Raw genomic sequence first — 15,561 nt, 5'->3', positions numbered from 1 at the left:
ATTAAAATAACAATACCCTCTGGATTAATGAAAATTAGAAATCTGAAAACTCTAAATAAGGCTGTAGAGCAATGGGAATCACATGTATGGCTCCTTTGGAAAACCATGGCATTATTTGGTAAAATTAAAGCTGTGTATACTTTTGAACCAACCATTCCCATGTTCGGCATAAATCTTAAGAAATGTTCATACATATGCACAAAGGGGCATATACAAGAATAGCAGCATTGTTGGCAAAGACAAAAGAACTGGAAAATAATGTGAATGTCCCTTAGCAGTGGACTGAATGATTAAACGGTAGTATGTTCATGCAGTGGGATACTACATAGCAGAAAAAATGAACTACAGGGACTCACGCCAGCATTGGCAAATCATAGCAACATAATGTTTGGTGAAAAAAGCAAGTTGCAGAATAAATATGGCATGATTCCATTTATATGAAGTCTCCAAACATTCAGATGTAAACAATATATTGTTTGAAGATCCAAATACGATAAACTCATGAAAAAAATTGGGGAACGATATACCCAAAATTCAGGATATTGATTATCTCTGGGTTGGGTGCTGGGATGGGGAGTAGAATAGTATTAGGAAGGCATCCTCCAGGGCTTCAAAAATTCTGATTGTTTTGTTTTTTAAGCTGAATGATGGGTACCTGGATGTTTATAATATGATTCTTTGTATATTAACATATGTAATAAATATTCATTTGTATCACTTCAATATTTAATACAAACGATTTAAAGAATATTTGATTAACAGTCTTTAATGCCCTTAGCTTAAAAACCTCTCTCTTTTTTAATTTCTAAATTTATTATTCTGTTTTTTTGCTGCTTGAAATTTGGGGATCAGGCCAGACACGGTGACCCACGCCTGTAATCGCAGCACTTTGGGAGGCTGAAGTGGGCGAATCACGAGGTCAGGAGATCGAGACCATCCTGGCTAACATGGTGAAGCCCCGTCTCTACTAAAAATACACACACACACACACAAACAAAAAACATTAGCCAGGCATGGTGGCAGGCACCTGTAGTCCCAGCTACTAGGGAGGCTGAGGCAGAATAGCGTGAACCCGGGAGGCAGAGGTTGCAGTGAGAGAGATTGCGCCACTGCACTCCAGCCTGGGCGACAGAGCGAGACTCCATCTCAAAAAAAAAAAAAAAAAAAAAAAGAAATTTAGGGATTAAAGTAAGTTCAACTAACAAAGAAGTTTGTTGTGAGAAGAAAAAAATATTTCTCCATATTGCTGGGTTGCAGAATGGAAGATGAAGATAGGACCTTATGTTTTGCATATAGAAGATGATCAGAAAAAGATCTGGCTTGGAATTAAAATGAAGAAAAAAAAAGTAAAACTGATTTCCATCTCTTCTGAGCAAGAAAACATTTGGTTTCAGAATTTTCAGTGAACTTTTCCTTCCTCTTAAGTTGCTCTGCTGGCCCTTAAGCTGGTTTCCTGGTATTCTACCATTTGAGTAATCCCAGGGAATCCAATATCCTGACATACTTGGCCCTGTTCTCAGGAAGAGGAGGTGTGGAGAGCAGCTGAGGATTTTGGACGGCCTGGCTTCTGGGATTGCTGTGGGAACACAGCTGGAGAAGCCAGGCACACACACAGGCCAGGTTTGCAGAACGAGGAGAAACTGAATTACCAGCAATTTGAGGCAGTGCTGTCAGACAATCTAGTTAATTTATTTCCAAATAATTAACTTGAGGACCTTAATTATGTAGATTAATTGTCAGCCATCATCATCTTCATTATCACCATGTTTACTGCCACCGAGAGCACCTTAAACAGAGCCACAGATACTGCTCAAAGTCAGTTTAAAATCTGAGTCGGATCTTCCAAGAGTTTGTGAATTAAGCAGCAAAGACGAAGATGTGGTCAAGAAAAAAGCACAGGCAAATGAACTTCCAACATTAAACTAAGGATACCAGCTTAATGGCAGATTCTGTTGCTTGTACTTTTTGGCCATGCAGACTTATTTAATAAGCTTTTGCATCCCCATCCCATAAATAAAGCTTGCTGAAAAATAATTTCTTCATAGTCAATATTTTAATTATTATAAATCCCAAAGTCCTGAAATCATACTTTAAAAATAAAAAGTTAAAACAGCAATTTCAGTTTCATAGAATCTTATTGATGCAGAATATAGTAAGCTAATTGTTCACGCCTTTCCAACTCCACAAATATTACCAATTTGTCAGTCACATGTTTATTATCTTCTTTGATATGCAATATCCAATTCTATTTTAACATACTTTTCCCCTTGTGGGCTTGGCTGTTCACTATCACTCCAAGTATTTCAAGTTTGACAAGAGCATGGGCAGGTACTGGGGTACAGGGAGAGAGCATCAGCTTGGGTTCAAATCCTGATTTCATCGCTGGCTAGTTGTTGGGCCTTTGGAAGTTATTGAAAATCTCTCCATTATTTAAAAAGCCTCAGTTTCCTCATCTGTGAAGCGGGCATAATAATCTCTATCTTAAGAGAACACAATTAAAACCTACAGTACACAGTAATTGCTTCTTAAAGGTTAATTCCTTTGTTCATAAAAAGTAGCAAAGTGTATTGAATTATTTGCTGAGAGTAAATAGAAGGTGAAAGAAATACATTACACTTCACTTGCCTTCAGAATTTCAGGACAGCTGGCTGTTGACAGTTACCATATTCCTGTAGGGCAACAAAACTCTTGGATTTGGTCCTGGGATGGAAGTTGTAGGACCAAATCTCTGCCTTTCTGCACTTTCACATATAGAATTTGAAATGGCATGTGAAATTTTACAGTGTTAAAGAAAAGATCTTGCTGAAAGATGATTCAGCTTGAAAGCAAATGAAAAATAATTTGATTAAACCTTGAGAAAAAGCAGTGAAAACCTAGAGATGTTCAAGTAAAGTAAATTTTCAGTTAATTTGCTTGGTGTCGTGATGAGCACTGGGACTTGTTTTTTAAATGCTGACAAGGCAACATTAGTTGCCTTCTGGGCTATAATTTTAGTTAAATATCATATAATTATTTTTTCCATAATTAAGGTAACAAGATATTACAAAGCATTTGGAAAGTAGAGCAGTAAAAACCATGCTATTTCTTCCAGGCTTTTGCCTATGTATATTTTTTGTGGCTGCAATCATAGTTTGTATGCAAATTTTCAACTTGCTTTTTTCAGTTAATATTATGTCAAAGCATTTTAAAGTGCTAAGTGCTATATTACATTCAGTGATTTATTTAGCAGATTTTCTATTGTGAATTTTCAAGTTGCTTCCCAATTTTTGCTGTAATATATAATTATTGTGAAGAACAACTTTGCTTTTGAAATTTTTAAAATAATTTTTATCTGTGAGGCAATTGAGGTTTTAGAAGAAAAATAAAAGTATAAGCTCTGAAAACAGTATTCAGGCAAACCTCCTTCAGATTCTTCTCCTTGTGCCTTACCAACTTTTATCAATTGTAATTTTTAATTTTAATTTTTATTTTATCAGTTTTTCACAAATTTCCTTCAACCAAATCGATCCTGATTTCTATCAGATTCTGCCTGATTTGCAACTTGCTTCTGTTGCAATATGCTGGTAAAGGCAGTTATACTTAAAATTTAGCTTCACTTAACCCAAATAATAGTGCAAGGTCATGGGAAAGAGGAAGACTAAATATTTAAAAATGACTAGAGAATTTTATGAATACATTTACTCCCTAAACCCAAATGAGAGGACTGGATTGAGTTGCACAATGGTCATCTTGTCTTTTATTAATGCTGCCTTTGCCCTTTATCTTTCTTCTTATTCCCTCATTTTTCCCTTCCCCCAGACTATTATTCCAATGATTTTTGAGGGCTCAGTGGATTTGTCTGTCCTCTTTTCCTCCTCTTATAGTTTCTGTTTTCCTTCCCTGCCGTATGTCCAGTGCCCGGAAATGCAGTTTTCATCACTTTGGAAGAAGAAACTGAATTGCCAGTGGTTCTCGGTATTTATTATTTTATTAATTATATTTTATTTAATTGTTATTGTTAATTAATAAAATTAATTCAGTTAACAAATTATTATTAATACATTTGGTGCTCAGTATTTATTGAGCACCGTGTGCCAGGTACAGTGCTAGGTGCTGGAAATTCAACAACACTGTCTGTTTGGCTAAAAAGGCTGATGGGAGTGGTGGTTCACATTGGGTATCTGAAGGCAGAGCTGGAGTTAGCTAAGCAAAGAGCTTGTGACATGGGAATTTCTGACAGGGAACAACTTTTGCAAGGGTATGTGCTGAAAGCAAACATGTAAAGTAAAAAGAGAAGGAAGGCCGAAGTGTCTGAAACCCTACTCCTGTAGTGTAGAGTCCATCCGCACATTGCAAAGCACAAGGCTCAGTTGCCTACTACTTTCCTGTCAGTATCCTCTTTGGAAAGTCAGGTTAAATGCTTCTGAAGAGTTCCCAGAATCCCAGTGTATTTACCTTTTTTCATCATGTCTGTAAGATGAAGAGGTCCGGCCACTGGTCCATATAAACATCTTAGAGAATGTTGGTCCAGGGTCTCCTTTCCTTATGGTGGATGTCCTGGAGGAATGGCAAAAAGACCTAGAAGAGGTACACACTGAAGTTAACAGCAATGAAGAGCTCTCAGTGGATGGACTCTTACTTAACAACAGGGTTGTGATGCCATAGGGGCAGTGGTTCTCAATCCCGGCTGCATATTACAATTGACTGGGAATTTTTGAAAAAGCACTGGAGCCTGGTCCTCTCTCAGAAATTTGCATTCGATCTTTTTAAAGCTTCCTTAGCTGATTGTAATGCACCGCTAGGATTGAGAATTACTGCCTTAGGAAAACATGGTTTTCTAATTGATGTTAAAGTCACATTTTCCCCAAAATATCTCCTTCAAAATATCACTTTGGTACAGTTTCACACTCTTTACTATGCTGTATTTTTCCAAAATTTTAGTTCAAATTTGGATACTAAAATTTGACTTCTTCTTTTCAATCTGTTTTTTTTTTTTTTTAAATGCTGACAAGTGTGACATGTTGGTGATGAAATGTCATCTTTTAACCGTGCCCCACTTTTGCTGCTGTTGTGGCATCTGCCCACGGCAGTTGAGTCTCTGCCTAAGAAAATTATAGCATCAGTGGCAGCTGATACTCTCTGGCTTCTGGAGAAACCAGATTTGTAGGATCTAGAGTCAAGATGTATTAAGAATGTTATGGTTTTTTTTTTTTTTTTAATTGTTATTATGACTTGGCTTTGGCAGATGTTCTTTCCTCTCTAAGCACAGCACTAAAAGTAGTTAGCTATTATTATTTGTTTTCCACATAATAATAATTTTCTTGGGAGTTAGGAACATTAAGTAAAGAAGTCTTAATCATATATAAAAGTTAAAATGATATTTAACACATTAGAACCAAGGAAGGAAGACTAGTGATTCCTTCATGGATGCATAGTCATTAGTAGCTTTCAGTATGGTTAAGCACAATATTAATGATAAGCATGAGACGGGAATTAACATTAGCTACTGTATACCATATTCTCTACTATATGCCATGCACTTTGAATATATTATTTCTGCACATACATATTTCATGAAATGCATATGCATATATCTATGTTATGCTTATACAATGAAGACTCTGCAAGGTGGGTAGTGATATCATTTCCAGATTCTAAATGATGCTTTCAGGAGTTTGAGATTTTTGCTTACAGCTGGAAGGGGTAGAACCATGCTTCAAACCAACATCTACTTGCCTTCAATTCTTTTAGTTTTTAAATTAAAAATATATTCTTTAGAGATGAGAACTTGCTACATTTCCCAGGCAGAAATACAGCAGCTCTTCCCGTGCACAATCATAGCTCACTGCATCCTCAAACTCCTGAGTTCAAGAAATCCTACCTCTGGCCAGGCCTGGTGGCTCATGCCTGTAATCGCAGCACTTTGGGAGGCCGAGGCGGGCGGATCATGAGGTAGGGAGACCGAGACCATGCTGGCTAACATGATGAAACCCTGTCTCTACTAAAAATAGAAAAAGTTAGCCGGGCGTGGTGGTGGGTGCCTGTAGTCCCACCTCCTTGGGAGGTTGAGGCAAGAGAATGGCTTGAACCCAGGCAGCGGAGCTTGCAGTGAGTCGAGATCTCGCCACTGCACTCCAGCCTGGGTGACAGAGCGAGACTCCATCTCAAAACTAACTAACTAACTAACTAGATAAAATAAATCCTACCTCCTCAACTTCCCCAGTAGTTGGGACTACAGGTGCTTGCCAATGTGCCTGGCTTGGCTTCAGCTCTGTAATGTGCATATGAATGACCTAAAGATTTGGGCCAGTTGTGGTGGCGTATGCCTGTAATCTCAGCAATTTGAGAGGCTTAGTAGGGAGGATCACTTGAGTCCAGGAATTTGAGACCAGACCTGGCAACATAGCAAGATCCCATCTCTACACAAAATTAAAAATAAAAAACATTAGCCACGTGTCGTAGTGTGTGCCTGTAGTACCAGCTACTCAGGAGGCTAAGGTGGGAGGATAGCTTTAGCCTGGGAGTTCCAGGCTGCAGTGAGCCGTGGTTGTGTCACTGCACCACTCCAGCCTGGATGACACAGGGACACCCTGTTTAAAAAAAAAAATTGTTACTATGCAAATTCTGCTTTAGAGGGTCTTGGGTGGAGCCTGAGAGCCTGCCTTTCTAACAAGCTCTCAAGTGATGCTGATATTGCTGGTCTGCAGACAACACTGAGTAGCAAGGGATCAGAGCATACACTCATAGTAAGTGGTTGGTTATGGGCCCAGTTTTGTCACTAACTAGCTGTGTGACCTTGAGAAAGTCACTTAACATCTCTAGGGCTTACTCTGTACCATGGAGAGTTTGAAACTGTTAGCTTCTAAGATTCCTCTCAGCGCCAATATTTTGTGATTCAATAAATTGAAGAGGGATCTAAGCATATACTATGTTGTTGTGTATTTACTTTCTGGGATTAGGTCTGGGAATTGATCTCCTTTTATAACCCTTGGGTCAGCATCAGAGCTATGAGTAACAGAGACTGTGGGAGGTACAACAGAGGCTGGGAGTTTAGTAACCAGTATAGATGCAAGAATTCATACATCTACCCTTGTTCTAGGATAATGGCAGGAATCAAAGGATTCACCTGAATGGATGTCCTAGACTCTAGATTTAGAAAGACATAGAAATTAAATCTGCTGTCTGTTTAAATGGCTTAGGTCTGGGTTGTTTAAAGTCATTTATGTTTCTTTTTGAGCATCTCTAAAATATCAAATAGAATAGGGACTACATCCATTATTAAAACCAGTTAACTTTCAGGAAGTAAGAATACTTTTAATCTAAATTGAATGAATTACTTCATAAGAATGAGGATTGGCTTAAACTTTCAAGAAGTTATTTCAACTTGGACTCCAGTGGAATCCTCTGATTGCTTTAGTCATTCCTTCACAGGGTTTGGTCACAATTTGAGTCTAAGTAAACCAATAAATTCCTGAGTGCTGTCCTGTTCCTGGCTATTAGGCAGCGTTTAATAGACACATCATACAAATTATAAATGTTTTGAAACTACAAAGTGAAAGGCACTGCAATGATTTCAGTACATTTAGAATATTTTTCAGACTGTGTGTCATTATTCCAGCACTGTACCTTTGCTCTGTTTTAAGATGATATAGAAAGTGGGAGATGAAATATATATTTATTCTAATGAACTGTCTAAATCTTGTTGGAAAGGACTTAATGACTCCTCAGTTTATCCCAAAAAAGTGGATTTGGAGTGTTTCCACCCTAGTTTTCTTTCATAAAGACAAACCATTATTTAAAACCTGCTAAAGTCATTGTTAATTAAAACAAAAGGAAGTAGCTGCTTTAAAGGCAATAGTGTAAAGGTTAAAAAAAAATTTCCAGGCTTCAAAGAAACACCTAGAATTCCAAATGTGTTAATGGAAGCTGGCTTGGAAGTTCTTTCCCAGCTCAAAGACAGCCTTTCTGAGCACCTTAAGAAATTAATTCAATTTTGCTCATTTTATAGGACAAGAAACTTATCATTTGAATTGTGATCAGGATAGGGATATAGAGACCAAAAAAGAAACTACTTTATACAATTTTATAATTTGGAATCCTAACATAAAACAGAGATAAGCGTTGTATAGTGGCTGCACAGAGCTGTGGGCAGTGAGGAGAGGAAACCTGAATCTAATTCCACCATTAAATGATCTAGGAACTGGAGTGAACCTGGCAGAACCATTCCTATATAACTGCAGATGAGTGTGACATAAAAATTCAAAGCTAGAAGACACAATCTCAGCCCTGAGTAAAAGGAGGGAGTCAGTGAGAATGGGATAATTTCCTTGTCTCAGAAATTTATAAAGGGCCCTTTCCATTTCTCAAACATACACCTTGCTAGTTTCTATTTCCATGATTCAGTTCGGCCATTCCTTCTGTCTTCATGGTGAATGAGTTACCCTGTTTCAAAGCCATCTCAGATGACCCTCTTCTGTGAAGTCTTCTCTGACCCATATGAACAGCTTCTTCATCTCTGCTCCCAGTTCTCGGTACTTACTTCTGCTAAGGCAAGGCAAAATCTATCCTGTTTGTGTGCAAATCTGCCTCCCATGGTAGGTTATAAGCATCTGTAGGGCAGGACTGTGTCTTATGCACCCTTAAAGCACAATCCAGGACACATGGTAACACACTGGTTGTATCTGCTGCTACTTAGATGCTTACCATCTAAGTAGCTATTGGGAAATGTGGCCATTTAGTATGACTTTGGCCTCATGCACTGTGACTCATCTGCTGGGTGCAGTTGATGTCTCCTTTCTGACCCTTCTCTTAGCTTGCACTGAATTTCATTCTTCTTACTCTACTTCTTTTCTTTCCTTCTCTTGATTGTCCAGCTCCATCTATCCCTTTCATTGGCTTGGAGAGAAAATTTCTATTGCTTGGTGAAGTATCATTCACTAAGGTTTTCTTTAGATAGGGCAGCATGGCCTGATGAAAAGAGATGAGTGAGAGCAGCAGATGGAGCCATTTGTTTGTTTGCCTTCTGGCATCACCATATGCCAACTCTGTGACTTTGGACAAGTCAATTTAACATCTCTGAGTTTTTGTTTCCTTGACCGTAAAAATGGGAATAATAATATTTGCCTTTCTACGTTGCTTGGGAGACTAAATAAAACAATACATATAAAAGTGTTTAAAGTAGACCATGAAACATAATAACATAATAACATAATAATTGGTTAGTGGCACACACTAACCAATAGGTTACTTCTTTTTCACCCCATTATTAAACTTAAAAACAAATGGATTGAATTTTTTTGTTTTGTAAAAAATTCGATTAAGTCACTTTGTGCTTGTACATTTAGACTATTGACTTTTTTTTTTTCTTATGGGTCAGTGGCACTCAATAGAGGAAAAGTGGTTTTCCGAGATATAGGGTGATAAAATCTGAAGTACTTTCTCATTAGCATTAAGTTCTGATACCCATTCTGAGAGAGAAAAACATAAAGACAGTGCCTCTGAATGCTGGTCACACATGCTGGCCACACATTAGAATTATCTGGAAGAACTTTTAAAAAATACTGGTGCCTGGGTCTCACTCAAGAGCAATGAGAACCTCTGGGGGTGGGTCTCTGGCATTAATGTATTTTTGGAAGCTGTCCAGGTAATTGTGATGGGCAGCCAAGAAACACGACTATAACCTCTCAGGTTCTGATTTCATTTAAGTTTTATTATTTATGGATACTCTTTCTGTTTCTAGAAGCTTCTGCTGGGTGCCACTTCACAGTGGCTTCTCACTTCCTACCAGTGCTGAGGCCTCAAGGTGACAGCTGCAAGGGCAAGTGAGATATGGGGTAGGAAAAGAACAAAGTGGTTGCAGTTTTCTAGTGTCAGTGGCCCTGAGTTACGCATTTGGGATAATCTTAATGAACTCTGCTTTATTAAATGAGCAAGCAGGAGCCCATGGATATTTAACACATAATTGCATGCCTAATCTTGCATAAAACTATAACACTAATGACATCACTTTGGCAACTCAAAAGGTCACTCTAAGCACAGAAACTTAGGGTTGCTTCTAATGTATGAGACTTTATCTTTCTAGGCGGTAAATTATATGTTCTCCTTAGGAATTGAGTTGTTTTGGCTTCAGGGCCTTCGGGGAAGAAGCTAAATATGTGGTAATAATTTTAGACTTAGTGATTTAAATAAGAAAATATTGGTGCATCTTATTACAATCTATTTTAAATATCATTGGGATATTTTCCCTCCAAATCCACTACATACTTTACTTTGTTTTAGTTCATTTATTTGCCGAACATTTATAAGTGCCTCTTACATTCCAGGTGCTGTCCTAGGTACTGTGGGGACCAAAACATTCAGACCTGCTTCTAAGGAGTGCAGTCTATGGAAGAGTCAGAATAACAAATCAACATCTGTACTACGCCACACCAGCTCTCTTCCAAGGTTTCTATGACTTCCCAGCAGGTGTATATAATAGTTGTCTCTCCACATTTACTTAAGCTCTCAGCTTGCTGAATTTGATATTGTTGCTCATTTCCTTCTACTATAAAGAGAAATGTTGTAAATGCTTTGCAACCTTGACTTAGAGGACAATGATCTCTTGGCTTTCCTTCTCATTATCTAGGTGCTCCTTCAATTTCTTTTGTGGATTCTTATTTCTCTATCTACCCCTTTAATGTCAGTACAATTTTGGGAAATAGTAAGTACCACTGAATAGTCTCTTGATAATGCTTCATAACAAGAATGAAAAATACTTTTCTCTCCCAATTTGATGCCTAGAAGATTGAGTGAATAGCCCTGCTTGCTGCCCAATTGTAGAGGAAAAGAAGAGTGAATTGCAGAACACTATTGTCTTTTGAGAAGAATGAAATAAGAGATAATATATTCTTTGGATTTTTATTGCAGACTGCTTTTCTGTCTTTCTTTTTAATTTTTATGGGTACATAGTATTGCATATATTATGGGGTACGTGAGTTATTTTGATACAGGCATCCAATGGGTAATAATCATATCAGGGTAAATGCGGTATCCATCACCTCGAGCATTTATCGTTTCATCATGTTACAAACCATACAATTATTACTCTTTTAGTTATTTTAAAATGTGCAATAAATTATTGTAAACTGCAGTCACCCTGTTGTGCTATTAAATACTAGATCTTATTCATTCTATGTAACTATATTTTGTATCCATTAACCATCCTCATTCCATTTCCAACTCTCCTTCCAGCCTCTGGTAACCATTCTTCTACTCTGTATCTCCATGAATTCAATTGTTTTAACTTTTAGCTTCCACAAATGGGTGAGGCCATGCAAACTTTTTCTTTCTGTGCCTGACTTATTTCACTTAATGTAATGACCTCCAGGTCTATCTATGTTGGAATAAATGACAGGATCTATTTTTTTATGGCTGAATAGTACTTCATTGTGTATATGTGCCATAGTTTCTTTATGTATTCATCTGTTGATGGATACTTAGGTTGCTTCCAAATCTTGGCTATTGTGAATAGTGCTGCAACAAACATGGTAGTACAGGTATCTCTTTGATATACTGAATTGCATTCTTTTGGGTTTATCTAGCAGCAGATTTGCTGGATTATATGGTAGTTCTATTTTTATTTTTTTGAGGAACCTCCAAACTGTTCTCCATATTGGTTGTACTAATTTACATTCCCACCAACAGTGTACAAGGGTTCCCTTTTCTTCACATCCTCATTAGCATTTGTTATTCCCTGTCTTTTGGATAAAAGCCATTTTAATTGGGGTGAGATGATATCTCACTGTAGTTTTAATTTGCATTTCTTTGATGACCGATGATGATGAGCACCTTTTCATATACTTGTTTGCCATTTGTATGTCTTCTATTAAGAAATGTCTATTCAGAACTTTTGCCTATTCTTTAATCAGATTATTAGATTTTTTTCCTGTAGATTTGTTTGAGCTCCTTATATATTGTAGTTACTAATCCCTTGTCAGATGGATAGATTGCAGATATTTTCTCCCATTCTGTGGGTTGTCTCTTCACTTTGTTGATTCTTTTCTTTGTTATGCAGAAGCTTTTTACTTTGATGTGATCTCATTGGTCGATTTTTGCTTTGTTTTCCTGTGTTTTGGGGGTATTGTTCAATAAATCTTTGCCCAGACCAATGTCCTTGAGAGCTTCCTCAATGTTTTCTTACAGTGGTTTCATGGTTTGAGGTCTTAGATTTAAGTTTTTAATCCATTTTGATTTGTTTTTTGCACATGGCAAGAGATAGAGTCTGGTTTCATTCTTCAGCATATAGATACTTATTTTCCCAGCACCATTTATTAAGAAGACTATCTTTTCCCCCAATGTATGTTCTTGCTACCTTTGTTGAAAATGAGTTTAATGTAGATGTGTAGATTTATTTCTGGGTTCTCTATTTTGTCTCATTGGTCTATTTGTCTCTTTTTCTTCCAGTGCCATGCTGTTTTGGTTACTATAGCTGTATAGCATAATTTGATGTCAGATAATATGATTCCTCCCGTTGTGCTCTTTTTTTGTCAGTGTGACTTTGGCTACTCTAGGTCTTTTGTGGTTCCATATAAATCATGGGATCACTTTTCTATTTCTGTGAAGAGTGTCATTGGTATTTTGATAGGGATTGCATTGAATTTGTAGATTGCTTTGGGTAGTATGGACATTTTAACAATATTGATTCTCCCGATTCATGACTATGGAATATCTTCTCATTTTTTGTGAACTCTTCAAGATTTTGCATCATTGTTTTATAGTTTTCATTGTAGAGTTCTTTCACCTCTTTGGTTAAGTTTATTTCCAGATATTTTATTTTATTTGTAGTTATTGTAAGTGGAATTACTTTCTTAATTTCTTTTTCAGATTGTTTGCTGTTGGTATATAGAAATTCCACTATTTTTGTGTGTTGATTTTTGTATCCTGCAACTTTACTGAATTTGTTTATCAGTTCTAATAGGTTTTTGGGGAAGTCTTTAGGGTTTTTATAGGATTATGTAGTCTTCAAACAAGGATAATTTGACTTCTTCCTTTCCAATTTGGATGTCTTTTATTTCTCTCCCTTGTCTGATTGCTCTAGCTAGAGTTTCCAGTACTATGTTGAATAACAGTGGTAAAAGTAAGCATCCTTGGTGTGTTCCAGATCTCAGAGAAAAGGCTTTCACTTTTTTCCCATTCAGTATGATATCAGCTATGGGTATGTCATAAATGGCCTTTCTTATGTTGAGATATGTTCCTTCTATGCCTAGTTTTTTGAGAGTTTTTTAATCATCAAGGGATATTGTATTTTATTAAGTGCTTTCTTTTTGAGTCAGTGACCAACATCACATTGTTTATTTTAATTTCTTTTTTTTTCTTTTTTAATTTTAATTTTTAAGTTATGGGGTACAAGTGCAGGATGCGCAGGTTTGTTACATAGGTAAACATGTGCCATGATGGTTAGCTGCACCCATCAACCCACCACCTAGTAATTAAGCCCAGCATGTATTATCTGTTTGTCCTAATGCTCTCCCTCCCCTCCCCTCACTCCCTGACAGACCCCAGTGTGTGTAGTTCCCCTCCCAGTGTCTATGTGTTCCCATTGTTCAGCTCTCACTTATAAGTGAGAACATGCGGTGTTTGGTTTTCTGTTACCGCATTAGTTTGTTTAGGATAATGACATCCAGCTCCATCTATGTCCCTGCAAGGAACATGATCTTGTTACTTTTTATGGATGCATAGTATTCCATGGTGTATATGTACCACATTTTCTTTATCCAGTCTATCGTTGATGGGCATTTGGGTTGATTCCATGTCTTTGCTATTGTGAATAGTGCTGCAATGAGCCTACCAAACAAACCAAACAACAACAACAACCAACAACAACAACAAAAAAACAAAAACCCAAAAAGCCGAGGACCAGATGGATTTACAGCTGAATTCTACCAGAAGTACAAAGCTGATACACTTTCTTCTGAAACTACTCCAAACAATTGAAAAGGAGAGACTTCTCCCTAACACATTCTATAAGGCCAGCATCATCCTCATACCAAAACCTGACAGAGATACATCAAAAAAAGAAAACCTATATCCCAATATCACTGATGAACATACATGCAAAAATTTTCAATAAAATACTGGCAAATCGAATACAGCAGCATATCAGAAAGCTTATCCACCACAATTAAGTGGGCTTCAACCTCAGGATACAAGGCTGGTGCAACATACACGAATCAACAAACGTAATTCATCACATAAACGGATCTAAAAAAAAAAACCCACATAATTATCTCAATAGATGCAGAAAAGGCCTTTGATAAAATTCAACATCCCTTCATGTTAAAAACTCTTAATAAACTAAGTATTGAAGGAACATACCTCAAAATAATAAAAGCCATTTATGACAAACTCACAGGCAATATCATACTAAATGGGCAAAAGCTGGAAGCATTCCCCTTGAAAACCAGCACAAGACAAGGATGCCTTCTCTCATTACTCCTATTCAACATAGTATGGAAATTCTGGCCGGGGCAATCAGGCAAGAGAAAGAAACAAACCATATTCAAATAGAAAGAGGTGAAGTCAAATTGTCTTTGTTTGCACATGACATGATCCTATATCTAGAAAACCCCATCATCTCAGCCCAGAAGTTTCTTAAGCTGATAAGCAACTTCAGCAAGGTCTCAATATAAAAAATCAATGTGCAAAAGTCACAAGCATTCCTGTACACCAACAACAGGCAAGCAGAGAGCCAAATCATAAATGAACTCACATTCACGCCTGCTATAAAGTGAATAAAATACCTAGGAATACAGCTAAGAAGGGAAGTGAAGGACCTCTTCAAGGAGAACTACAAACCACTGCCCAAGGAAATCACAGAGGACACAAACAAATGGAAAAATATTCCGTGCTCATGGACAGGAAGAATCAATATCGTGAAAATGGCCATACTGCCCGAAGTAATTTATAGATTCAATGCTATTCCTATTAAACTACCATTGACATTCTTCAGAGAATTAAATGCTTTTTCAACATCAATTGAAATGATCATATGGTTTTTGTCCTTCATTTTGTTTATATGATGTATCAGATTGATTGATTTGCATATGTTGAACCATCCATGCATCTCTGGGATTAATCTCACTTGGTCATGATGAATTATCTTTTTAATGTGTTGTTGAGTTTGATTTGTTATTTTGTTGAGGATTTTTGCATCAATATTCATCAGGGATATTGGTCTGTCATTTTCTTTTTTTGATGTCTTTGGTTTTTGTATCTAGGTAATAATGGTCTAATAGAAAGAGTTGGGAAGTGTTCTGTACTGCTCTATTGTTTTGAATAGTTTGAGTAGGATTGATATTAGTTGTTCTTTAAGTGTTTGGTAAAATTCAGCAGTGAATCCATTGGGTACTGGGCTTTTCTTTGCAGGAACATTTTACTAGGGCTTTGATCTCATTACTTATTGTTGGTCTACTCAGGTTTTGAGTCCCTTTCTGGTTCAATTTTAGTGGATTGTATGTGTCTAGGAATTTATCTATTTCTTCTAAGTTTTCCAATTTATTGCCATATAGTTGCTCATAGTAGTCTCTAATGATCCTTTGAATTTCT

The 15,561-nt window shown here is 37.0% G+C and overlaps 1 protein-coding gene across 3 annotated transcripts in view; it reads right to left on the bottom strand.

The window, feature by feature from the left end:
* The window catches only part of KCNMB2 (potassium calcium-activated channel subfamily M regulatory beta subunit 2), a 321,134-nt gene that overhangs the window by 38,448 nt on the left and 267,125 nt on the right, over positions 1–15,561 (bottom strand). For all 3 annotated transcript variants that reach the window (XM_033211748.1, XM_033211749.1, XM_033211750.1), the window contains one exon: positions 4,435–4,557. In XM_033211748.1, the coding sequence (XP_033067639.1) occupies positions 4,435–4,490 (56 nt within the window). In that variant the 5' untranslated portion in view covers positions 4,491–4,557. The remainder of the gene's footprint in view (positions 1–4,434; positions 4,558–15,561) is intronic.

This window comes from Trachypithecus francoisi, unplaced genomic scaffold (assembly GCF_009764315.1).
Source record: "Trachypithecus francoisi isolate TF-2019V2 unplaced genomic scaffold, Tfra_2.0 Lachesis_group0, whole genome shotgun sequence".
Classification (NCBI taxonomy): domain Eukaryota; kingdom Metazoa; phylum Chordata; class Mammalia; order Primates; family Cercopithecidae; genus Trachypithecus; species Trachypithecus francoisi.
This window is presented reverse-complemented; position numbering and strand designations above follow the sequence as displayed.